At 40.1% G+C, this 27,762-nt stretch overlaps 1 protein-coding gene across 1 annotated transcript in view; it reads left to right on the top strand.

Annotated features, from left to right (window-relative positions):
* Positions 1-27,762, top strand: part of WDR52 (WD repeat domain 52) — a 156,827-nt gene that overhangs the window by 114,024 nt on the left and 15,041 nt on the right. The window contains exons 24-31 of the mRNA XM_006902990.1: positions 1,847-2,024; positions 6,123-6,620; positions 8,946-9,149; positions 10,187-10,382; positions 14,693-14,803; positions 17,406-17,536; positions 18,914-19,030; positions 24,546-24,747. Of these exons, the coding sequence (XP_006903052.1) occupies positions 1,847-2,024; positions 6,123-6,620; positions 8,946-9,149; positions 10,187-10,382; positions 14,693-14,803; positions 17,406-17,536; positions 18,914-19,030; positions 24,546-24,747 (1,637 nt within the window). The remainder of the gene's footprint in view (positions 1-1,846; positions 2,025-6,122; positions 6,621-8,945; positions 9,150-10,186; positions 10,383-14,692; positions 14,804-17,405; positions 17,537-18,913; positions 19,031-24,545; positions 24,748-27,762) is intronic.

A 27,762-nucleotide genomic window follows, 5' to 3' on the forward strand; every position in this document is an offset into this window, starting at 1 on the left:
CGCAGGAGGGGAAGACCCTCTATGAGATGGATTGATTAGGTGGCTGGGGTAATCAGGATGGGTTTGTCAGAGGCAGTGCAGTTGGCGCAGGATAGAGCAGGGTTTAGGGCTGTTGTGCATAGGGTCGTTATGAGTCGCAGAGGACTCGATGGCACATAACAACAACAACAACAATGTTTTGTAATTTTATTTGAATAGATCCTTTGTGCTTCTGGTTGCATTTCCTCCCAAGTTTTTAATATTTTAATTACATATTGTGAAAGGTTGAGGACTCTCCTTCATAGGGTCGCTATGAGTTGCCTGAGACTCGATGGCACTTAACAACAACATTGTTTTTCTTAGTTCTGGCTCTGTATTCTCTTTGCCACCGTAGAGAAATCCAACTGATTTTTGTATGTTGATATTTTATCCTGCTAGTTTGCTGAATTGGTCAACTATGTCCAATAGTGCAAACAAATTACCACTGGCCCGTTTGTTCCTGGGCCTTTGGCATGGCCCAAGAGAGTTCAGCCAAATTTCCACCAGTGGGCTCATCCTTGGGTACTCTTCCAGGCAATTGGCGGTGCCCAAGAAAACTCAGCCAGGATCCTACAGGCCTTTCTCCTGCCAGATTAGTCCCACAGCAGCTCGATTGGTGGCTTCAGGCGATGGCTGGTTCTGTGGCATGGCTTTGTGTTTCTATTCTGAAAGGAATTGCTCCAACAAAAATTTTGATTCAAAATCCTGCTGTCCACAGCTGTTGGTTGGTCTCTGTGCTACGTGAAGGACTCTCTAGTGGACTTGGGGTGCTGCCGGGAGTGCAGGGCTGTGGCATGGCCACTAGGGGGTGTGGGGTGTGTGTGTCGGGGTGCAGGACAGTGGCGGGGGTGGGGCCATGGGGTTGTGGGGCTGGGGGGGGGGGGGGGAGGTGCGCGGGGGGGGGTGGCAAGGCTTGGGCGCCACCAGGAATTTTGGGGCTGCCGGTCTCTTCATAGATGTTAAGCTGCCAAGTCACCAGTCCTCAGCATATCAGACTGCCTGCATCACTGGAGTGCATGGCCCCTAAAATTACTGACATAAATCACAATGTATGGGAATGATCGTTTAAACAATGTGAATGCAAGAATATATGAAACACAATGTAGATGAATGAAACACAACGTGGATGAATTCTGTATGCAAACCAATATGTTGTTGTTATGTGCTGTCGAGTCACCTGTGACTTGTAGCAACCCTATATACAACAGCTCTGTGTCCTGTCCTATCCTGGGCCAGTATCACTGAGTCTGACACACCTAATCCCATCACCCTAGTTACTGTGTCAGTCCATCTCATCCTGGATCTTCCTCTCCTTTGCTTTCCCGCTACCCTTCCAAGAATGATGCCCTTCTCCAAGAACTGGTTTCTCCTGGCCATATGCTCAAAGTATCTGAGACAGAGCAATAAGACAATAAATGTCGTCATTGTTGTTGTTATATACGGTCCTGTTAGAACTGACTAATAGATGACCCTCCACTGGGTTTTCAGAGGCAGTAAAAGCATGAGAGGAGATTGACCATCCTTCTCCTGCAGAGCAGCTGGTGAATTCGAAGCATTCGAATCAAATACTTTCAATAACATCTGGTGAATAAATTGATTTTTTGTATGCTTTAAAAATAGTCAACAATTTTAATGAATGGTTGAGATACATAAACAAAATGACATCACAGACTCAGAACTGTTTGTTTTATTTGCTTTTTTAATTTAAATATATATTTATATTGTGCTCGCTTCGGCAGCACATATACTAAATTGGAATGATATTTATATTACTGTAGATAAATTAGATAATTCATTGCTAGATCTGGAATTTTGTTTGTTTTTCTAGGTTAAAGAGTAAACCTAGGGATGACTATGAAGATCCCAGAGATATTCAGGCCATCAAAGATGCCCAGATGCATATGGGAGACTTTAATCTGAAGACAGCTACAGATTACAAGATACCTGAACACATGAGAATAAATGCTGCCAAGAAGGAGGAAGAATTGGGTATCTTAGACACTCTGGTATTTGCCTGCATACTTCATGATACTGGTGCAATAACCCTGATTTCTTAGTGAACTCTGCCAGATCGCCTGTCTCCATATCTAGTCCATAAGGATTTATGTTGTTGTTGTTCTGTGCTGTCAGATTTTCAGAGACAGGGAGGAAATTACCCATCTTTTCCCCACAGGGCAGCTGGTGAATTAGAACTGCTTGAATTCTGGTGCTTTTAAGTTGGCAGTGAAGCTCCTTGACACTAGACAGCCAGAGCTCCTTGTAATATATAGTCAGTGTTGTTGTTGTTGTTGTTGATTGCCATCAAGTAGAGCACAACTCATAGTGATCCTATGAACATAAAGCCTGAAGCCTTTCTATTAACTATTGTCATTTCTCAAAGTTCATAGAGTTTCCAGAGGCATGTTGTTTAGGAAGTGGATGCCACTCCTGCTTCCAAATATTTACCCTAGAAAAAGAAAAATGCTGCCAACTGGTCTTAAAATATTAGTGATGATAGCTACTCTAGTATTTTATAACCTAGACCAACTTACTGCTGTCAAGCTGATTGTGACTTGAAGCAGCCCTATGGGACAGGGGACAACTACTGCACAGTTCCCGAACCAGTGGTCCTTAATAGTCACAGAAACTGAGACCTGATTTTTCATGATTATCTAGAGTAATTACCTCATATTACAAGGGAGGAAGGTGAGTTCCAGGGATGGCAAGAGTTATATCTGTTGTTGGGCAACTAATATTGCAGAGCCAGCCTTCAAATTAATTACATGGCTCAGTATCAGTTTAATGGGTAAGAGATTTAGATTGAAATTCAAACAGAGCCTCATTAGGTGTTAATTTGGACTGTCGTGAACCACCAAAGACTTGTCTTTATTTGTAGAACTTTTGTGGCTAAGTTAATATTAATCAATGAATGTATTCCTTTTGAGTGCTAACATTTTCCTAACTGCTGCTTGTCATTCTGGGTTGAGCTGAGTTTTCTTACCTATTTATTCTCACGTGTATATTGGTTCTTTAATCCCTAATTGAACTTGCCAAGTGACTTTTCCCAATTAGAACCTTAGGAAGCACCTGCTTTGCAATTTGTAAATTTTCCATAGGGTTTCCCAGAAAGGTTGTACAGATTGTATATTTCAAGACACAAATTGGGTGCCGTATATTTTGCAGATGTAGTGCATTCACATACTTTGTAATTTTATGGGAGATAACTTTTTACAAAAAAAATTTGTTATTTCAATGACCCTACTGTGTAGGCCAACGGTGGACCCTGGCATGGCAGTTCATATTCACAAACACATTTCATAGCTCATAACTTTAGTTTTCTATTCAAAATTAACATTTTGAATGTTTTATAAATATTTAGATTGTTTTCTAGTTACTTGTCTAAGATTTTCTTATTTCATCCATCAAGTTCCATTCACTATCACAGATAAATATCCTTAGCACCAAAATTTTCTGGTCTTCCAACGAAATGTCATAGTCTAGTTAGGGAATAGAGGTCAGTGCGGTGCCTGGAACACAATTGCTCTACAGAAAGATCTGCTTTACTAGGCTAGCAGCAGCATTCTATATGTTTTTGTTGCTGTGGCATTTATTCTGACTGATGGTGACCCTGTGTATTCAAGAATAAACCTGCTTTAGTGGAATTTCAAGGCTTTAAGAAACAGATCACTAGGCCCGTCTCCCAAGATACCTCTATGTGGGTTCAAACCACCAACCTTCTGACTGGTGGTAGAGTTTTTAATCACCTGCACCATTAAGTACTCTCTGGAGTAATGTAGAATTAACTAGTCTGCAAGACCAGAGTTCTATTGTTATCTTGGATACTTAATAGCCATGTGAACTTTGCTTTGCTAAATTATATGAATGTCTCATTTATCTTATCTTTAAAAATGATATTAATAAGAATTAATAGCAGTAAGTTATATCTAATCTAACAACAGGGTTATATTATAGTGGTCAAATCCAGTACAGTACAGTTCCTTTAAAAATATCAAGTGCTGAGTGATTATTTGAAGCAATGTGAATGTAGGAATGTGTAAAGTGCAGGCATGATATACAACTTACACAAATTTTATATGCAAACAAATATAAAGTAAAAATAAAGTTTGAAAAAAGTCATGATTACCACCAATAAAAAACGGAAAAACATCGAGTACTATGCAAATAATCTATTAACACACATACACACCCAAAATAATCCTTGCCACAGTCATACAATATTTGAAAATCTAGAAAGGATTGGGCTGTAAAGAGGAGTCCTCAAAGAGAGAGGCCCTCAGTCTCCAGCTGGTTTAGATTCTTCCTTTTAAGCCTAATCCTTGTCCCCCAGGGGTTTTGTGGATGATCCCCTTACTCACCTCAGTGCTGACTTTTAGAACTGACTCCTTAAAAATGTCAAAGTTTGCTCTCAAGTATGTAAGACATTTTCTCTTCCTGCCACAATGTTTTGCTTCATGTTGTTGTTGTTATGTGCCATCGAGTCACTTGCAACTCATAGTGACCCTACGTACAGCAGTTCTAAACCCTGTCCTGTCCTGAGGTAGGCTCACTGATTCCGACACACCCACCCCCACAGCCCCAGTTACTGTATCAATCCATCTCATCCGGGGCCTTCCTCTCCTGCGCTGTCCCTCCACCCTTCCAAGCATGATGTCCCTCTCCATGGACTGGTCAGTCCTTGAAGCATGACTGAAGTATGTCAGACAAAGCTTCAGAATCCTTGCCTCCAAGGAGCAGTATCACCTTGACTCCAAGGAGGGTATCATCCTCTGTAGGATGAACCTGTTTGTTCTCCTAGCGGTCCATGGTATATACTCAATACTCTTCTCCAGCTTCATAGAGAGCAAATATATAACTTTAATATAGTTCTTTTTGATGTAATGTTTTTTAGGCTATGAATCTATATAAAGTAACTTTTAATGACCCTTTGATCATTTGGTTGCCTAACTGAACACAAAAAGAACCCTAAATATCCTCATATGAGCCCCAAGCCTCTAGTGAGGAAATTTAATAAGTATAGAGACTTTGGAGAATTAGCCATGAAGAAGGAATGGACATGTTGTTGGAAGCACAGGGATATAACTGTCAGGAGATAAATGGGGAGAGAACCAAGGAAGTGTCTTGGAATCTCTTGGTATAACATGATCTTTTAGTTGAGGATCATAACCTAGCCTGCTTAGGGCAGATAACAATCACAGGACCCCAGTGCTGTGAAGGAAACTAGGTGATGTGTGGATCCACAGAAAATCAGCCATAGGTGAGTCTAAGTCAAAGAGATTAAAGATTAGAAAAGGGCAGATATATGTGTGTCCCTGACCAAAGACGAAGAACACTGGTGACTGAGAATGTTAAGTGCGGGGCTGCTAATTGAAAGGCTGACTATTCAAATCCACTGACACCTTTGCAGAAAAAAGATGAGGCAGTCAGCTGTCAGTAAGATTTGTTGTTGGTGGTTGTTGTGTACTGTTGAGTCAGAACCAACCCATAGCTGACCCTCCTGCTGTTAATTGCATGGGAGGATATTGCCCATCCTTCTCCCGTGGTGCAGGTGATGGCCTCAGGATTTCAGCTCAGCTTCTTGCTACTAGGTCACCGGTTATTGTTATATGTCATGGAGTTGCCTGTGACTCATAGCGACCCTATGCACAACAGCCCTAAACCCTGCCCTATCTTGTGCCAATGTTATTGTCTCTGACACACCTACCCCCATTACCCCAGCCACTGAATCAATCCAGCTCATCGAGGGTATTTCTCTCTTGTGCTGTTCCTCCACCCTCCCAAGCATGACATCCCTCTCCAAGGACTGCTCCCTCCTTGCAACATGTCCAAAGTATGTCAGACGAAGCCCCAGAATACTTGCCTCCAAGGATTAGCCTGGTCCACCCTTTCCAGGATGAACCTGTTTGTTCTCTTAGCAGTCCATGGTATATTCAATACTCTTCTCCAGCACCACAGCTCCCTGATTTGGTGGTGAACAGATAAAGAAATTTTTATCTTTAATTTTTCCTAAACTTAACACTCAAGGAACATTTTTCCTATTTCTCATTTTAAACTGTTCTTTGTGAGAAGATTATAATTTTGCTTCCTTCTTGTTCCTTCTCTTTCAGGCCCATGGGAAGAAACTGCACATGAACAAGTGCATCCTCTCTCTTCGAGACCTTAAAGTGGCTGTTATTGAGGAGATTCAGTGCTTGGTTCAAGAACTAAAGAACATTCAATTGACTCTCCCTGAATCTAAGCACATCCCTATTCCTCAAATTCCTGAAATACACCCAGAAGAAGTTCCAGAAAAGAGATTTCAGTATGATAAGGAAACTCTCCTTGCTTTTAAGCAACAGCAAATTAAAGAGCAGAATGAAAAGTCCTTTCATACGGACCAGATGGGATTGATGGGCCCCAGTGCATTCCTCAAACTCGCTTCCGGAAGGGATGGAGATCTGACAACGCGAGATTCTTTGTCAAGATCTTCAAGAGCATCCACCTACAGTTCAGAACATCAGAGGCTCTCAGAATTTGAAAAGACAGAGCCATCAGAAATAGAGATAGAGATTGCGAAGAGGGAGGAGATAAAACACTTATACATGCAACAGTATTTGAGCAACAGGGTAAGGGATGAGAGGAGGGAAAGAATTAGATCTGGTTTTGTGTTAATTTACATTTATCCGTATTTGTTGTTATGTGTCATGTTGCAATGTGCTGATCCTCTACCCTTGCATGGGAGGAGATTGCCTATCTTTCTCCCTTTGAATCATCTGTCTTTGAGTTGTCAGCAATAACTTCTTACCCACCAGAGCCTAGTTCTCTACATTAACCTGCCCTAAACCTTAACTGTGCACTGGTCACTGATGGCCAGCTTATTTCTCAAACCTGTCCTTCTGAAAAATCACTGTATGCAGCCCATATATTTAGACATTTGTTCCTCTTTTTGTTTTGGAAAAAACTAAAAATGAAGGGCAAACTTACGTTTGTTGACATCTGCCTGAGGTCATGTGAAGAATAAGGGGCAAAGCAGCTTTCACATGATGGAATGGACATGGTAAAAAGCCTTCCAGGGAAAATAGGCCAGCTCTGCTTTTCACACCCTCTTATTGATGAAATGTGTGATTTACTCCATTGTGACAGCGTTCCTAATCCTGACTGGATTTGAAATTGTTTTGGAGTTGCAATGACAAATCTTTTTATTTCAAAGAGAATTAGAAGCCAGGTTGGGACCACTTGTGCCAGAAGTGTTCCAGAAGCCAGGTTGGGACCACTTGTGCCAGTAACCCTTTTGGGTAGATTCCTGTCAGCAGGACCATAAGAGTCTTCTCAGTGTACCTTCCCGGCTTCTATCTATGAAAGGGTTCCTTACGGTTTAAGCCTCCCTGATATTTTATCTGAAGCAAACAGAGCTCCCTAGTTTGTTGCCTTTTTTTTTTTTTTTTTTTTTTTTTTTTGTTTTAGGTACGTCCAGCTGGGATTTTTTTCTCATTCTTCCTGCCTCTCCTCACACTCCCTTTCCTTCCATTGTTCTTGGTTCTACAGCTGTGCTTCAACCTCCCCCACACCCTGTCCCGCTTTGCTATTTCCTTCTACCTGCAGGAATGACCTTTTTCCAGAGTTGAGCCACCATTCAGCTCTCAGCCCAGTTCCAAACCCTTTCCATGGTTTGCTGCCCTTTTAACATGCTCTCTTATGTTTTCTAAGCTCACTTGCACCCATAATTAGTACCTCATATTTTATGCTTCAGGATAGAGCAGGGTTTAGGGCTCATGTACATATGATCGCTATGAGTTGCAAGCAACTCGATGGCACATAACAACAACAACAACATTTTATGCTTATTTATTTGCTTGGTCATTTGTATTGGTTTGTCTTAAAAATTTAAGTTATGTAATTCTTTTTAAAATTTTTTTTATATTACTCTGATTTATTTATCAAGTTTGAACACATTGTTTTTCACAAAGATCCTTCCTATGTCCGTCTGGAGGGCAGGTGTTGCATATACTTCCAGATTCCACTTAGTATCCATGATAATCCCAGACACAGAGTATAGAATCTGTCAAATGCTTTTGCGTGAATTCTTAATTATAATCAAAGGTTTAGTTATTAATGTAATAAATATTTATTAGACAAACTATGTGCAGGAACTGTGCTTGTGCGGTAATAGGTATTCCACAGTACTTAATACAAATAGTTCACTATTCTCAATACAAGCAAATAGCTCTTTATTCTCACAAATTATACAGGCTATCAGGAGGAAAGAATAAATGTGACCCATATGAAGTTAAAGACCAGTGTGGTTCAATTGCATAACTGGGTAGCACTTTTTAGGACTATAAGTAAGTACACTTTAACCTCTAAAGAAGGGAGCTTGGATGTCATGGTCCATTGAGACTATTAACTCCAAGGGCCTGCCCCCCCTGGTGTTTAGAATCTGTTGATAAGTCAGAGAAAAATGGGCAGTCTCCTCGTGGTGATTTATAGCCACAGAAACTGAGCTGGTTCCAACTCAGCAGTAGTGAATGAGTGAGTGAAAAAATTAAAATCCTTTACTTTTTTTTTTTTAACTCCAGGTTAAAAAAAACCCACAAAAACCAAAAAAACAAAACAACAAAAAACCATAAGATAACACAGTCTGCAACTATGCTCATTCAAAAGTACAATATTTTTATTATCTTTGAACATTTTTTAACCTCTCTGAAGTATTTTTCTTTGCCTCAAGCCCTCAGATCTCCTGTTCCTCAGCCCTCAGGCTGAATACTCATTCATTGCAGGTTGTTGATAGTCAACAGCTGGTGGATTTGAACCCTGTGCCTTCTAGAAGGGTCATATTAAGTCATTCACTACACCACATCCACTAGTACTGTTAGATAGCTATGTTTTTATTTTTTAAATAAAGGAATCTGTTCTTAACTTCTAACATAACCTCAATTCTTTTGCCACCTCAGATCAAAGAACTGATAGTCACTTTTGATGCTGAACTGCGTATCCTGAGACATCAGAAATTGAAGCTAGATACTCAGATGAAATTATCTGACTTGCACCATGTCACATTATTTCAAGAACTGCTGCTCCTCAAGAATTTTGAAAAACAGGAAAACATACTTCAGGAACGTGTTAATGCACTAGACAAAGAGGAACAAGACATGCAGGTTTGTTTAGGCCAGAGAATTCTAACTGGCTGGGTGCCCTTAGTTGTGTAAGAAACAGTTGTTTTCCCCTTTCATTCTAGGTCTCATCTCTTTTTTCATTCTTACCATACCTTCTTTTTCCTATTTTTCCTTCTTGCTCTGCTTTTGGTATTCTTGACCAGGAAGAAGTGAAATAATATTTTTTTAAGTAAGTCTGGACTAATACTTTGTAGGAAAGAAAAATATTTCTTAAATGAATTTTGTATTTCATTTGCTTATGGACTTCTGAAGTCCATCATTTCAGGGTCCTCAACTATCATAAGAAATTACATTTTGATTATTGAACATATCTGGATAAGAAGTTGGTGAATTTCCTTAATAGTGAGTTTCAATGTAGAGCATAATTGCATATTAAAGGAAATGAGGTTTATCATCTCTATGTGGGATTTGAAAGGATAAATTACATTATCTTTGTCATAAAGGAGTAAGGATCCTAACGAGTAGCTGTCACATACTAACAGTCACCACAGTTCTAGTTTAGGGGTTAAGGAGACAGGGAATTTGAATCTACCAGCTGCTCTGCAGGAGAAAGATGGACAGTGTCTGTGCAATTTGAAGCCTCAGAAACTCAAAGGAAGGTCAGTTGAGTCAGTTCCTATTTGACACAATGAATCAAAGTGAGACTTTCATTAAGAGATAATATATTTTTACCAATATGAAAGAAATCTTTTCTTTGTGAGAGGCCACTCATGCAAAAGTAATTGACATCACAAATCAGTAAAATAAAGGCTATTTATTTTAGATCATTTTGAAGAAGTTGAACATTAAAAAAAAAAGAAATTTATCTGATCCTGAACAAAAAAAGAAAATGATAATGCTTTAATAAAATATATTGATGGCTTTTCAAACACTAGAAATATAAACAGGAATATAACTACCATAAGAAAAATTGTTGACTATGATTTTGTAGCCCAATGTATATTGCTCCCTGAATTGGTTCACCAGAAATATTCGACCTACCATTGGCTTTGGTTGTTTTTGTTTGTTTGTTTGTTTAGTGGAAAATAAATGAGACTCTTAAAGAGATGGAGGAGAAGAAGAATGAAGTGAACAAACTCCAGGATCAGGAAAAGGCGCTTTATGCTGGCTTCCAATCAGCCCTTGGAGAAAACAATACATTTGCTAACTTCCTCATGAAGGTCCTAAAGAAGAAGATTAGGCGATCAAAGAAAAAGGAGGTTGAAGGAGAACAAGGTTTGCATCAGCCCTCTTTAGATACAATTCTATTTTCTTTCATTGTCATGAAGTAAAGAAATAACTGAAGGCTGTATTAGATACTTCCCCCCAGCTATCATGCAAGAAAGTAGAGGTGCTGATAGAACAGGGACCAACATCTCTCCCTTAAATCCTGTCCATTTTTGCTTCAGTTATTTCACACCTCAGGTGTTCAAGTTTATCTGTCTGTAGTTGTTACACTTGGAAGGAAGAGTGGCATCCACCTCCATAATAGCTTGCCTCCGGAAACCCTATGAACGTGGAGAGAGGATGTAAGGCACCCAAGCGTCAAGGACTCTCCTTCACAGGGTCGCTATGAGTCACCTGCGACTCGACGGCACTTAACAACAACAACAACAGTTGTTACATCTTCTTGCTAAGTAGTTGTTGTTGTTGTTGTTGTTATGTACCACTGAGTTGAAACTGATCCAAAGCTGACCCTCCAGTGGGTTTTCAGAGACAGTAAATCACATGGGAGGAGAAGGCCCATCTTTCTCCTTAGTAGCAAATGGTGGATTTGAATCACTTGCCTTCAGGTTGGCAGCACATCTTCTTACAACGAGGCCACCAGAGCTCCCATTCTTGATATAAGTTGTTGTGTACCGTCAAGTTAGAGATTGCTCATCCTTCTCCTGTAGAGCTGCTGGTGAGTTTAAACCACATGCCTTTGGGATTGCAGCACAGCTTCTAACCACTAGAGCAACAGGTTTGAGGCCATGAACACTAATGAACGAAGACCAGATGAGCCGTGGGAAGATATCAAGAATATCATTGATAAAGGTCAATAAAAAGATGGAGGAAGAAGAAAAGACCAAAATGGTTGTCAGACTGAATAGTGCATTAGAGCACGAACAAGCCAAAGCAAAGGGAAGAAATCAAGATGTGAAGAAGCTGCATAGATTTCAAAGGGCAGCTCGGGAAGACAAAGCAAAGTATTATAATGAAATGGGCAAGAAGCTAGAGTCAGAAAATCAAAAGGGCTGAACTCGCTTGGCATTTCTTAAGCTGAAGAAACTGAAGAACAAATTCAAGTTGTGAGTTGTAATACTTCAGGATACTATGGGCAGAATATTGATTAATCCAGGAAGCATTAAAAGAAGATGGAAGAAAAAGCCAAAAAGAATTGGCTGACACAGAAGAATTTCAAGAAGCAGTATATAATTAAGAGGCAATGGTGATGAAAGAGGAAGTTCAGGCTGCTCTGAAGGACTCGACAAAAAATAATAAATAATCCCAGGAGTTGATGGAGTACCATTTGACATGTTTCAACAAACGTGCTGCCCTGGATATGTTCACCAGATTGTGCAGAGAAATCTGGAGGACAACTACCTGGCCAACTGACTGGAAGAAATCCATATTTATTCCAAAAAAAAAGGTAATTCGACAGTGTGGAAATTATTGAACAGTATCAACAATATCACACACAAGCAAAATCCTGCTGAAGATTATCCAGAAACAACTGGCACATCAAAAGAGAACCACCACATATACAAGCTGAGTTTAGAAGAGGTCGTAGCATTAGAGACTTTATTGCCAGTGTGAAACAGATCTTGACAGAAAGCAAAGAGTATTACAGGAATGTCTATCTGTGTTTAATTGACCATGCAAAGACATTTGACTATGTGGATCACAACAAAATGTGACTAACCTTGAAGACATGGCACTGCATGGTTCAAAATCAGAAAGAGAGTGCATCAGGGATGCAACCTGTCTCCATACATTTTCAAACTATAGGCAGAACAGAGCATTCAGGAGGCTGGACTTTATGAGGAGAAATGTGACATCAGGCTTGTATTGTACGAAGATTCATTAACAACATGCATTGTGCAGATGACACAACCTTGCTTGCTGAAACTGACAAGGACCTGAAGCACTTGGTGCAGAAGGTCAAGGACTGTAGTCTTCAATATGGATTGAAGCTCAACATGAAGAAGACAAAGACTTTCACCACTGGACCAATTGGCAGCACCATCACGGATGGAGAAAAGATTGAGATTGTTAAGAATTTCAGCTTGCTTGGCTCCACAATCAGCACTCTTGGCACCAGCACTCAGTAAATAAAAAGATGAATTGCACTGGGAAAATCAACTGTCAGGGACCTCTCCAGAGTTCTGAAAAGCAGTGATGTCAGTTGAGAGATTAAAGTGCACCTGATCCAGGCAATGTCTTCACAATTACTTGCTATGCATCAGAGAGCTGGAAGTGACTAAAGATGACAGAAGAATTGATGCTTTTGAGTTGTGATGCTGGAGAAGAGTCATGGTGAAATCAAGTTTCTCTGTGGAGGCTAGGATTTTGAAGCTCTATCCCATATATTTTGAGCACATGGCCAGGAGGGACCAGTCCTTTGAAAAGGACATCATGCTCAGAAGGGTAGAGGGGACAGTGCAGGAGAGGAAGACCCTGGATGAGATGGATTGATACAATAACTGGGCAATGGAGGTAGGTGTGACAGGAAAGGGCAGACTTCAGAGCTGTTGTACCTAGGGTTGCTATGAGTCACAGGCGTCTTGTTGGCACATAACAACAACAATGTATAGTGTCCTTCTTAGGGAACTCTGATAACTTAGTGGATTTAGGAGTTGTGCTGCCAAACCAAAAGCAATTGGTTCAAATCCACCAATTGCTCCACGGGAGAAAGACAGTCTCCTCCCATGTAATTGACAGCCTCTGAAAACCCACTGGAGTGTCAGGTCTGACTTGACAGCAATGAGAGGTTTTTGGTTTTTTTAGAGTGTTTGTCTTGTAATTTTTCTTTTAGTTAAAAACAATACTGTTTTTCAGATAATAAGATAATTGCTTTCACTTTCTTTTGATTGCTATTTGATTACTATCTTTTTCTTTCGGCTTCTTAATATGTTAAGCTTTTGTCTTTTAGACAGCACGTGAATGGATCATGGTCTTGTGTGTGTGTGTGTGTGTGTGTGTGTGTGTGTGTGATTTTTTTTTTTTTTTATCCATTCTGCTAAACTGTTGAAAACTAGTCATTCAAATGATGGTTCAGTATTTCTGGAGATGAAACTCTGTCCCTTCCTGAGTTTTGCTGTTCCTAGTTGTTGAAGGGCTTAGCTTTTGTTCAGACAGTGTTTTGATTACAATGTCCTTGAGCAATGGAGAGTCTAAAAAACAACACTCTCAGTCTTTGCAGAGAATCTGTCCTGGAACCCTTCTTTGACATTTTTTTCAAGAAATGCTGCTCCTCCAGACTGTCTGCATCCTTAGTTATGGAAGAAACAGGATTCTTTTTTCCTCTTAATTACCTCCCATGTTCAAAGCCCTCCTACCTTTTCTGTCTTCTCTCCCTATCCCCAGTCTCCTGCTAGTCATGCTTGCTCTGTCTTTGAAAACTCGAGGACAAGTTCTGTGCTTTCCTACAGAGTTACTATGAGCCAGAATTAACTTGATGGTTTGGCTTTGATTGGTTGGTTATATATTTACTTATTGAAATGCAGATAAATAGTGAACATACTTTCATTGTAAATCTCATTTTATGACTTAGAAATTGTGTACCTGCGTGACACAGTGTGTGTTATGTGGGTTATGACACAGGCTGTGTGGCTGACTGCTCTTAGCCGCTTTGACTTGACACTGGCCTTAATTGCTTAGCCCCTGCAGGCTTTTGAGTTTGGTGGCCTCTGTTTTCTTTTTCCCTTTTCTTTTATATTGGTTTGCATATAGAATTTGTATACATTGTGTTTCATTCAGGTACAATATGCTTTATACATCCTTTCATTCACATTGTGTTTCATTTGGTCATTCATATACTTTGTGTTTATAAAATTAATCACCATTGATCTATACCTACTATCACCTGAACTTTTCACTGAATCTTTGCTAATTCCTTCACACCTTCCTCTCCACCCACCAATCTCTGTCATCCTAGTAATTTTCCCCTTCCCTATCCTTAGCTCCTTGCCCTTCCCCACTTTTGGACTTTTATCCACTTCTTACTAGTTATCCTTCTATTTTTACAACATTTTTATACAGTATTTGTCCTTATGAGACAGACTGAGGTAGTTCATTAAACATAAGACTCTTTAGACTCCCTATAGTATACAATATTTTCCAAAATTGTTGCTCCTGAGTGCTGCATAGTATTCCATTGTGTGAATGTACCCTGTGTTCTTAACCATTTTCTACTCTCCGGGAAATATTGAGTAATTTCCTGATTTTTTTTTCTTTGTTATTTTCCAAGTGACTAACTCATTGAAAAAACACTTTAATAATCTGCAGTTCACTTTGACACCAGAATGGGGCTGACTGTTGACAGTGTCCTCCTCTCACCTTAGAGGAAGATGAGGAGAGTGAGGAGTCAAGTGAAGATGAGTCAAGCTTGGAGAGCGATGAAAATGAGTCTGGATCTGAAGATGAAGTTTTTGATGATTCAGTCTGTCCTACGAGTAAGTTGGTTTCTTTGTAAAATGCAAATGTGGATTGGCAAAATTTAAATCTTTTTCTAAAAAATTTTCCCAAGTTTAGTTTTGTTTCTCAATTCTCTCATAATAAGGAGAGGGTGGTTTAAAATGATTGAAGTATCCTGTTGTATGCCATCAAGTTGTAGCCTATTGGAAATAAGAAAGGACTTATCCCATAAGAAAACCAAATGGAGTTTTTATTTGGATGACAGGTACTCTGTCCATCAGAGTCACTGGTGTAGTTAAACAGCTGTCCTTACAATGAGCAGTCTACTGTTTAACCATTGCAGTACCATGAGTCCTTATACAAAGCAATCTAATCAATAATTTTAGAGTTCTCTGAATATTTATTTTTTTCTTAGTTTAGGCAGCCACTTAGGAGTGGCAAGTGATATGCAATCTTCAGCTGATTAAAAACCTGTTTCTGTAAAGTCAGTAACAACTCACAGTGGCCCTATAGGACCGAGTAGACAGCATAGGGTTTTAAGATTGTGATCTTTATGGAAGCTGTGACATCTTTTTTCTGAAGAGTCACTGGTAGGTTTGAACTGCTGACCTTTTTGGTTAACAGATGAGCACTTTAAGCACTATACTACCAGGGGTCCTCTAGTTGTTCCAGAGTGGTTATAAATTATGCACAATTTTTTTATTTAAAAATTTTATTTTATTAATATTAATGAACATTTACAGAAATTTCAGATTTCCATTCATTCATTGTTGCACTTTTCTCCCTGCCCACCCCTCCCCCCCAGTTTACTCCTGTCTTTGAAAAGTAAAAGAAAAATTCTGTTGTTGGTATACAGTCCACCCCGTCCCTCGCCCCGAGTGTACTCCACTATGCAACCTTAATTCTGGACTCTTGTGATAACCATAATACCCTATTATATATCGGTTTTAAACAGTTCTCTCCCTCATCTGTTTCAATGCAGTATACATAATTTATCCAGTTTTTCTCAGTCTTACCCCAACCCTGATGTCAATTTTTTATTTTATGGAGAAACAACAGATTGTACTTTCATATTTCTTACAATATGTCAACCTATTCAACTTTTTGTATTCCACCATGGACTGCTAGGAAAACAAATAGATTTGTCCTGGAGAGGGTTAAACCGGGTGGCTCCTTGGAGGCAAGGATTCTGAGGCTCCGTCTAACTTACTTTGGACATGTTGTGAGGAGAGCCCGGTCCTTGGAGAGGGACATCATGCTTGGGAGGGTGGAGGGACGGCGCAGGAGAGGAAGGCCCTCTATGAGGTGGATTGATTCAGTGACTGGGATAATTGGGATGGGAGTGTCAGAGACAGTGCCATTGGCACATGACAGAGCGGAGTTTAGGGCTGTTGTACGTAGGGTCGCTATGAGTCACAGACGACTCGACGGCACATAACAACAACACCACATCTGTTTTATAATCAGGACAAGTTACATCACTTTTCTGAAGATGCTTAACAATTTTGTGTTTACAGTTCTCAACTAAACCAGTGTGTGGAGCAACCAGACCAATATTCTTATGGTCTCAGAAGCAAAATAGTTCAGGAGAGAAAGAAAACTCTGGATTTTTGTGTCCTGAAATGTGCTTTTCAAAAAGTTGAAGATTTCAATCTATCAGCTACTCTGGGGCAGAGTTGAGGTGGGGTGTAGGAATGAGCTGGTTTTGCCCATGAAGATTTACAGCCTTACAAACCCTCTGGAGGAGAGTCATTATGAGTCAGAATCTGCCCAGTGCAGCACGTTGAGTTAGGCATTTCATGTAAAATTAAAACAAGAGTCTTAAAATCATACTATTTATTTGTGGAAAAGAGCAGAAAAACTTGTACCACAATTTGTTATCTTAAGCAGGTTCAGATTGGACAAAGTGCCACAACTATTTTAATGGTGGAATTGGGCCTGAATCTAAGATTGCTAACATCCATTATGTTGTTGTTGCTAGGTCCATTGAGTCAAGTATGACTCATAGTGACCCTATGAATCTTGTCCTACACTTTACCATCCTTAATGTCTCTGATACACTAGAGCCCAGTGCTGCCATCACCATGTCACTTCCATTATAGTGCTCTTGATATGTTCACATTCTTTTTTGTGACTTGGCTAAGTGTGGCTTTAGTGTGGTATAGTGGAAAGAACACAGAGATAACTGGGCTTGAATCTCATCCTGTCGTATACTGTACTGTCTGCATAATGTGTCTGAGACCAGAGCGCTTCAGCTGTGAAATGGGAGCACTAGTTTCTACCTAGAAAGACTGTGAGCTTTGAGTGAGGCAGCACACACAAGGGCCAAGCACAAAGCCTGGCTCAGAATATCCCTGTTGGTAACCTAATTACTCTCAAGATGATTACAATTATGAATAATTTCCCTTTAAAACAATGGAGATGTAAATGTCATATAAGTTTGCTAAAGTGAATCCACAAATGGACTTATTAATTCCATAGCCCTGAGACCACACTTGAGCTTCTAACTGTATTCTTTAACAAATCATTCATTCTCTCTCTCTCTCTCTTTCTCTCTCTCTCTCCTCTCTCCTGTATCTCTATCTCCCTCCTCTCTCTGTGCATGTTTGCATGAGCATATGTATGCCACTGTCTTTCCAGGTTGTAATAAATCTCTTTTTGAACTGGCCATTCAACTTCGAGAGAAACGGCTGGACATCGAGGAAGCCTCAGTTGAAGAAAAGAAGCTTATTGATAATCTCAAGAAGGAATATGATACATTATCAAAAAAAGTATGGTTGTCTGTCTTATTTTCTTCTCATCTGACATGTGTGCTACACATTATCCAAGCTACAATGTTGTCATACCATAGCAATACCATCTGTTAGGACTTCTCTCCAGGGAAGAAGCTTCGCAATGTCAAATCCAGTTTCTCCTTCTCAGACTTGGGGATCTGGGGGTGATTTTTGATGACTGGACTTTATTTCTCCAAGTCATTATACTTTATACTTTTTTTATTTTATAATTCCTTAAGTAAAATTGTTGAGCACTTATTCCCCCCGTATAAATGTAAGTTCATTTAGAAATTATTTTCATAAGGATATGAATATATTTTGCATATTATGACACATTTTCCCCTAAAAATTTAGAAAAGAATGAGATAAAAAGAGTTAGAAATTTGGATAATTTCTTCTTGATTTCCAAATAGATTGTGTTTTATCTCTCTAGGGTGCATTCATCCCATGTTTGCGGTCACTATTTAAACTTAGGGAGCTCTAGTGGCCTAGTGGACAAGAGTTGTATTGCTCACCCAGATGTGGGTGGTTTGAATAGTACACCAACTGCTCTGAGGGAGAAAGATTGACAGTCTCCTCTCGTGCAGTTTATAGTCTCTGAAAGCCCACTGGAGGATAAGCTATGAGTTGATTACAACTATAAAAACATAAAACAACAATTTAATCTTGTGATACCAATCTGGTGATTGACTTCTCTCTTACCTGCTCCTTCTCCCTCTTACACACTATTGACTAGAGTCACTGACCATGATTCAGAAATTCTTTTTTTTAATAGATTACTTCTCCTTTTGCAAATTGAAAGTGATTGTGGAAGCTTACTTGTTTCTAAGGAGCTGAAGAATACAGTATTGTTCTGTATATTATAATCAGTAGATTCATTGCTTTAAGGGAACTTCCCCTTGAGTTTATGGGGGTCATTATGACCCACATTCTAGTAGAGAAGAGGACAGTGAGGGCTTTATTTTTAATTCATGTTCTAAAAGCCTCAACATCTCTGGAGATATTAGAATGACACAAAAAGTGCTGTGAACCATCACATAGCAGGTAGAAAACAATTCCTGCTTGGCAAATGGTACCAGCCACTTCATCACAAATCAACAAAGCACAACCTGAATACACTACAGACTCAGAAGGTACTTACCTTTTCTTCAGACTGTCTTATCAGAACTGGGAAGGCTCTGCCAAGTTAGCTGTTCACAAAAGTATCAAACGCAAAAAAAAAAAAAAGTATCAAACGCAGCCGTTCAACAGATCTAGATCTTGAGCCACTTCCAGGTCATTTACTTTCTTTCTGGTTGTCTTTATTCACTATGTTAGGTGAAAATTAATTGAAGGTTTTTTATTTCAACATTTCATGCATGGATTTTTCTACAGGTGAAAGTTGTGGCAAATAATCTGAAGGCCGCAGAGGAGGCCCTGGAGGCATACCAGCGAGAGAAGCAGCAGCAACTGAATGAGCTGCTCGTGGTGATCCCGCTGAAACTCCATCAGGTCAGGAGGGCTCGTCCACTGCTGTCTAAGCAGAAAAGTCAACAATTCTTTTGGAGAAATATCAATAGTAGATCACTAAGTGAAGAGAATTGTGGGCCTTTCCCAGCATTCTCCATGTAGAATGAGCCAAGCTCTTTTTATCCATTATCATCAGATAGTTATATAGCATCTCAACTCTCATTGCCATCGAGTCATAACCAACTCATAGCTGCACCTCCAGCAGGTTTTAAAGGGCTGTAAATTGCATGGAGGGAGATTTCCCGTCTTTCCCCCTGGAGCTGCTGGATTTGAACCACCAGCGAGATGCTACCTTTGGGTTAACAGTGCTCCCTAGTTATAGCATGTTGCTGTTGCTACGTCGAGTTGAAACTAACTCATTGTCGATCCTCCAGTGGGTTTTCAGAGGCTGTGAATTACATAGGAGCAGATTGCCTTTCTCTCATGAGGCAGCTGGTGGATTGGAAAAATGGGCCTTTGAGTTAGCAATACAATTTCTAAGTAGGACACCAGAGCTCTTTAGTTACAGTATACTAAAATTCTGATGGCCTAGTGGCAAGAAGCTGCACTGCAATCCTGAAGGCAGGAGGTTCAAATCCACCAACTACTCCACAGGAGAAGGATGGATAATCTCCCGTGCAATTAATTGCCTCTGAAAACTTTTCAGAGGATCAGCTGTAAGTTGATTCTGACTTGACAGTACAAAACAACGTTGCTAAAATAAGTGCATTTCCTTATGTTCCATTATGATTTTGAAAGTGGGATCATTTCAGATTTGCAGATTTAAGAAAGGGATAACTTAGAGGTTGAACCCTGGAATCTTGCACACGTCACTTTTTATATCAATAGATATAAACTAAGGGTTCAGGAAATCTCTTCCCTTATTCTCTGCTTGTTGATAAGTGAGGGCAAGAGAAAAGGAAGATATTCTTTCTTTTCTCCCCCTCTTCCTTATTCTTTGCTATTCTCTACTTGAGTTATAATTTATCTTAAAGTTCAATATTGATGTCAATGAGCAAAAAAGGACCACTTTACCCTATTTTCCCAGGTTGAGTGAAATCTCTATTTTAGAAGAGAAAATCAAGATCAGCCTTCTGTATATGTTGTGTATCCTGACTAAAATTGGATTAGCACAGATTAGAATAAGACACTCCTGCAGTGTTTGTTATGTATTCAAAAACTCATTGCCACCAAGTCAGACCATCTCATAACTGGCCTTCCAGTGGGTTTCTCCAGTGGGAGGCTATAAGTCACACAGGAGGAGATTGCTCATCTTTCTCCAGCAGAGACACTGGTGCTTTGAACCTCCAGAGAGGTGACACCTTTGGGTTAGCAGTGCAACTCCATAGGGACTACGTCACCACAGCTATGTGGGAAGATTTCCTATCCTAGAGGTGCAAAATGCAGTTTCTCATCTGCTGACAGTGTCCCGATCCTGCTTGCTCCCACACTTTCCGTGGTGCCAAGGAAGCTCTGGAGGCCTGGTTCATGGGGAGTGTTGCTGCAAACTCAAAGATGGAGCCTCTCTGGGTGATATGAATCCAGTGCTGGCTCCTAGAGGAAAGATAAGTGATAGCCCCCATTTCAGAGGTTTACAGCCTCTGACAACCCACTAGAGAGAGTCAATTATGAGTCACTTCAGACTAGATGACAAAGAGCTTTGAGTTTCTGGGTGTGTAACAAACACTTCAGGATTGACATATTAAAGACCAACTGTGGGCTAGTCTAGTATAGGTCAGGTGGTGGTTGCTGTTGCTGTTGTTGTTGTTGTTGTTACGTGCCATTGAGTCACCTGCAACTCATAGCGACCCTATGTACTGTGTTCTGAAGTTTGCCCTATCCTCAGCCAGTCTCACTAACTCTGACACACCTACCTCCCATTCTACCAGTGAATGTGTCATTCCATCTCATCTGGGGTCTTCCTATCCTATGCTGTCTGTCTCTCCATCCTTCCAAGCATGATATCCTTCTCCAAACACTGGTCCCTCCTGGCCACATCCCTAATGTATGTGAGACAGAGCCTCAAAATCCTTGCCTCCAAGGAACAGCTTGGTTTCACCTTCTCCAGACAGGCCTGTTAGTTTTCTTGGTAGTACATGGTATGTTCAATACTCTTTTCCAGTACCACAACACAAAGGCATCAATTCTGCTTCTTTCATCTTTGGTCATTGTCCAGCATTCTGATGCACAGCAAGTAATTGCAAAGACCATGGCCTAGATCAGGCATACCTTAGTTTCTAGACTGAATCATTGCTCTTTAGCACTTCAGAGAAGACTCTGACAGTATACTTCCCCAGTGCAATTTGTTTTTTGATATCCTAACTTTTGGTGCCAAGAGTGTTGATTGTGGAGCTGAGCAAGCTGAAATTGGTAACAACCTCAATCTCTTCATCTCAATTGTCCCAGTGGTGAGAATCTCTGTTTTCTTGATGTTGAGCTTTAATCCATATTGAAGACTACAGTCCTTGGCTTTCTGCAGCATATACTTCAGATCCTACTCAGTTTCAGCAAGCAAGATTGTATCATCTGCATAATGCAGGTTGTTGATAAGTCTTCCTCCAATTCTGATACTGCATTTTCCTCATAAAGTCCAGCCTCCTGAATTATCTGTTCTGCATACAGATTGAAAATGTTTGTGGATAAGACACATGCCTTCTTTCTAGATTTTGAATCATGCTGTATTTATTTGCTTTGTTTTGGGGACTGCTTCCTGGTCCAGGAATAGGACTATAATGCATAATAGCATAAACACTATTATGTTTTCTGTGATTCCCATTCTTCTCAAGGTTAGTCACAATTTGTTGTGATCCACAAAGTCACATGCCTTAGTGTAGTCAATGAAACACAGATAGACATTCTTCTGGTACTCTTTGCTTTCAACCAGGATCCATCAGACATTGGTGATGATGTCTCTAATGCCATGGTCTCTTCTAAACCTTGCAGTATTTCTGTTAGCTCTCTGACAATGTGCTGTTCCAGTCACTTTTTTTACAATCTTCAGCAGGATTTTGTTTGTATGTGGTATTAGTGATATTGTTTTATAATTTCCACACCGTGAGATCATTTTTTTAAATGGGGATAAATATGGATCTCTTCACTCTCTTCTGATACCCATCTCGGCCTTTTCATCCTCCTCTGTCTTTGTATTGACTTTTTGTGTTCTTTGTGAATTATATTCTTGATATCCTTCCACAGCTCATCTGGTCTTCGTTCACTTATGTCCAAAACCTCACATCTGTTCTTGAGATGGTCACGTTACACAACATGTATGGATGACTGATCTTGGCTTTTTCTTCTAAGGGAAAACTTTCTTCCAATCTGGCTGCAGTGTTACCCTAAAGTTGGCTTTTTTGGCTATTACTTTAAACCCTAGTAGTATCCAACTACCTTAATTACATACATATGGTCTTGCAAATTATCAATAGCTGTGAGACTAGGATAAGAGAGAGAGTGCTTCCCACACTGAGCAAGCCTTGAAGGAGCCTGGAGCAAGAACCTCGTGAGAGCAAGACCCTAATTGGGAGACTCTGGTGATGGAGGTGGAGAAACTGCATCATTGCTGTGGAGAAACTGTGGTAAGATGTAACCAGAGGAGCCCTGAGATAATAGCCACAGTTAAGACACAGTCCAGTCGGCGTCAGGATCCGCGTGGTGGGAAGTAGAGTGAGGCCCGAGCCCCCCGCGCCCTAGCCCCTCGCGAGGACAGAATAGGACAGGGCGCACTCCCCGTGGACACAGGCCAGCTGAAATGGAGCGCCAGCAGCCAAACCCGCCCGCTGAGCCCCGGGCGGTGCAATCGGAAGGGACTAATCCAGCAACTATTCCAGCAAGAGAATTAAGAACAAGCCAACTACCACAGAACTTAATTTCAGCATCGGCTTTTCCAGCATCTTTTAGGGCCACCAACCTGCTGATGTATGGTGGTGGGTCATACTCTGGGAACAGTGGGACCCTCCAAGCTGTACCTGGAGTAGCACCGCCGTTCTGCACTGGCTTTTGGAAACGCTGGCATGAACACATCTCTCAGCACCTCCGCAACCATCTTGTGCATAAATTTGTCTAAGCCATCTTTCCAACCCCTAATGCAGCAGCACCGCGGGATCCCCGGATGGAGAACCTGGTAGCCTATGCAAAGAAGGTGGAAGGGGACATGTATGAGTCTGCTAACAACCGGGATGAATACTACTATTTTTTTTGGCAGAGAAAATCTACAGGATACAAAAAGAACTGGAAGAAAGGCACAGGTTGCGTTTACATCAGCGAGGTGTCTTGGTGGGGAACCAGCGAACCCAGCCAGCCCCTGAGGCTTAGCCTCTAGGGTTCACCAGGACAGCCTCCAAGTCAGGGCTTCATGGCGTCCTGCTAGCCCCTCAGTTGCATCTCCTTGGTGTTTTTTGTGAATTATTAAGAATCCTAATCGGGAAGCCTGTAGGTTGGAGTGCTCCAGTTGTGAAATTGTGTTGCAGTTTCTATGGGTGGGAGAAAACACTGTGCTTTGGGATCTATTAACTGGGTGTCCCCTTAAGGTGGAAGTCCTCACAGAAAATTCCCTATTACTAAATCAAAGATTTTTTTAAAAAGAAAAAAAATAGCCACAGTTAAACGGTTTACTGTTCTTCCCAAGTGCTTGAAGGAGAAGCTAATTTATAACTGTTCTGAGGCAAACCTTATTGGATGATTTAGACTTGTTGAACTGAAACCAGGAGTTATACTAATTAAGCAATTGTGTTTTACTGTTGATGTGGCTTGGGGCAGTTGGACTAACCCTGGGCTTACCCTGAACTTGTATGTATTCTTTGCCTCTCTCAATCCCCAGCCTATTTCCCTAATAAACCATAACTTTCAGTAAAATATGTGAGTAAACAACAAATGAACAAACCTCTTGCTGCTGATATAGCTCTAGAGGGACAGGGCAGCAGCTCTTTATGTGCTTTCTGCTCTGGGATGGTGAAGGGCTGCGATTCTCACTCTCTCGAGCCCTTTCAGAAAGACGCTTATGGTCCTGTGCCTTCATGCCTTATTTTCTGTTCCTTAAGCACTGGCAAAACAGGGCAAGATGGGCCTTTTTTTTTTGTAGTTACATGCATTTTACATTTTAAATTATAATTCAAGTAGAGCGTAGTAAAGAACAGCCTTGGTAACTCACTGGAGTATAAGTTATAAGTTACTTCCAACTCCACAGCAAGGAGTTTTGAGTTTTTGAAAGATGCAAGCTCAGAGGCATTAGAAATAGCAAGGAAAAGTGCTTTCCTTTCACTTTCTATCACTTTGTTGTTTTTTGTTGTTGAGTTGGACCCAACCCATAACTGATCCTCTAGCAGGTTTTCAGAAGCAGTTAATTGCACGGGAGGAGATTGTCTGTCCTTCTCTCATGGAGCAGCTGATGGATTTGAACTGCATGCCTTTGGGATTGCACCACAGTTTCTTTCCAGTAGGCCACCAGAGCTCCCTTCTATCACTTTACATTTCATTTATATCTTTATCACATGAATTTTACCCTTTTTATTTGCTTTTATAGATAGAATATACGGTATTTGGAGAAATACCTAATGATCTTTCTAGTACCCTGGTGTTTTCTAACCACTCCCTGGGACTACTGCAAGAAAGAATCGTACAACTCCACCAGGAAAATATCCAGCAGCAAAAACTAAACAAAGAATGCCGGGAACGGCGAAAATTGCTTATCAGAGAGAAAAGAGAGATGGCAAAAACTATTCAGAGTAAGTAACTTTGTCCTTGAAGTATTTACCAATATTTATTGATGCAAGAACTATCATGTAACCATCTTCTCTATAAAAGTGTAATCAGAGAGAGGCAAGATCATTCAATGATGAAACAAAACTTTCCTCTCTTGCTACTTATTTCGACTGATATTGTTTCATGATTACTCTCCTATTTTAAAAAGCAATTTTTGTCATGGAATTTATTTATTTTAATTGTAAAATGTTCTGTGTATGATAAAATATTGTTACTGAAGTTGTTTTTAGTTGCTATAGAGTCAATTTTAATCCATTGTATGCTAATGTGGCCAACTATAATTGCCCCATACAGTTTTCTAGACTGTGATATTTTTTACACAGTCATGATGACACAGTATATTAAGCACTGAAGGGTTATTTGAAACATTGGTGGTTCAAATCCACCCGTTGCTCCTCCAGACAAAGAAGAACTAGTCTGCTTCTGTAAGAATCTAAATGTTACTGAACACAAGGGGTTCTTTCCATGGTCACATGCTAATACGACAGACTGACTACAGTATCCAAAGCACTTTATTCCAGATCTGGGAGGTCAGAGAGAATCTTCTCAAAAGCTGCTTCCCCATCTGGGAGTCTTGATTAGGTTTTTATACGTGGGTTAGACTTTTGTTAATTAAAGTTACAGGATTTCTTAAAAGAATACATATAGTTACTAGTAAATGGACAACTTGGAAGCAGGAGTGGCATCCACTTGCTAAACAATGTGTCTTTGGAAACTCTATGAACTTGTTAAATTAACAATGGTTATAGAAAGGCTTCAGACCTTTTGTTCATAGGTTCACTCCGAGTCGTGCTCAACTCGATGGCAACAACAACAACTAGACAACTTATGAAATAGTTAATATGTGACTGAGAAAAACAGTTTTGAAAAGGTAAATGCTACTAAAACAACTATGAGATATCATCTCACCCCAGTAAGAATAGCAAAATTTTATTATTATTATTATTATTATTATTATTAATTTTAATGAAAATTTACAGATATTTTGTATTTCCATTCATTCAATGTTGCACTTTTCTCCCTGCTCACATGGATTTCACCTGATGTGATGTGCAGGAATCAGATCAATTACATCTCTCGAAAGAATTGCTAGCGAAGTTCAATAGCAGCTGTGACTACTAGGACAAGTGCTGCTTGTGGAACAGGCCACCAACTACTCCTATGCATACTCAAAGCGAAAGGTGAAATCATATCCAAAGGAATAAAAATTTAATCTTGAATGTATCTCTTCTGAATTTAAAAATCAACTCAGGAACAGATTTGAGGCCTTGAACAATAATGAATGAAGATGAACTGAGCTGTGGGGAGATATAAAGACTATCGTTCATGAAGAATGCAAAAGGTCATTACAAAGAAGTAAGAAGAAAAGACCAAAATGGATGTCAGAAGAGATTATGAATATTACACTAGAGCGCCAAGAAGCCAAAGTAAAGGTAAGAAATCAAGAAGTTAAGCAGCTGAATAGAAGATTTCAAAGGATAGCTTGGGAAGACAAAGTATTATAATGAAATGGGCAAGGCGCTGGAGTCAGAAAATAGAAGGGCAGAACTTGCTCAACATTTCTTAAGCTGAAGGAACTAAAGAACAAATTCAAGCCACGATTTACAATGCTTAAGAATACTGTGGGCAGAATACTGAATGATTCTGGAAGCATTAAAAGAAGATTGAAAGACTGTAAAGAGTCATTGTACCAAAAAGAAGTGGCTGACACAGAAGAATTTCAAGTAAGAACCTATGATCAAGAGCCAATGGTGATGAAGGAGGAAGTTCAGGCTTCTCTGAAAGAATTGTCAAAAAATAAAGCCCCAGGAATTGATGGAACACCAGTTGACATATTTCAAAAAACAGATGCTGTCCTGGATATGCTCACCAAGTTGTGCCAAGAAATCTGGAGGACAACTACTTGGCCAACTGACTGGAAGAGATCCATATTTATTCCCATTCCAAAGAAAGACAAACCGACAGAGTGCAGAAATTATTGAACAATATCACTAGCTGGAGATAGAATGATGGAATTTTGCATGACCAATGATTTATTCATTGCAAATACGTTTTATAAGAAACATAAACACAGGTTATACACATAAATTTCACCAGATGGTATGCATAGGAATCAGATTGATTACATCTGTGGAAAGAACCACTGGAGAAGCTCATTATCAGCTGTGAAAAGTAGGCCAGAAGCTGATTGTGGGACAGACCAACTACTTATATGCAAGTTCAAGTTGAAGCTGAGGAAAACTAAACCGAATCCATGGGAACCAAAATATGACTTTGAGTTCATCCCACCTGCATTTCAGAACCATGTCAGGAACAGGTTTGAGGCCTTGAACACTAATGAACAAAGACCAAATGAGTTGTGGGAGGATGTCAAATGTATCATCCAGGAAGAGTGCAAATGGTCACTACAAAGACAGAGGAGGAAAAAAAAGACTAAAATGGATGTCAGAAGAAACTCTGAATATTGCACTGGAGCACAGAGAAGCCAAAGCATAAGGAAGAATTCAAGATATTAAAGAGCTGAATAGAAGATTACAAAAGGCAGCACAGAATGACAAAGCAAAATATTACAATGAAATGTTCAAAGAGCTGGAGTCAGAAAATCAAAAGGGCCGAACTCGCTCAGCATTTCTTAAGCTCAAGGAACTGAAGAATAAATTCAGACTTCTAGAGTTGCTATAATCAAGGATGCTTTAGGCAGAATATTAAATGATCCAGGAAGTATTAAAAGAAGATGGAAAGAATATACTGAGTCATTGTTTTGAAAGGAATTGGCAGACACAGAAGAATTAAATGAAATAGCATATGAGCAAGAGCCTATGGTGATGAAAGAAGTTCCAGCTGCTTTGAAGGAAATGGCAAAAAATAAGGCCCCAGGAGTAGATGGTATACCAATTGACATATTTCAGCTAACAGATGCTGCCCTGGATGTGCTCACCAAGCTGTGCCAAGAAATCTGGAGAACAACCACTTGGCCA

The sequence above is a fragment of the Elephantulus edwardii genome, unplaced genomic scaffold, assembly GCF_000299155.1.
Source record: "Elephantulus edwardii isolate Elephantulus edwardi_28Jun2011 unplaced genomic scaffold, EleEdw1.0 scaffold00489, whole genome shotgun sequence".
Classification (NCBI taxonomy): domain Eukaryota; kingdom Metazoa; phylum Chordata; class Mammalia; order Macroscelidea; family Macroscelididae; genus Elephantulus; species Elephantulus edwardii.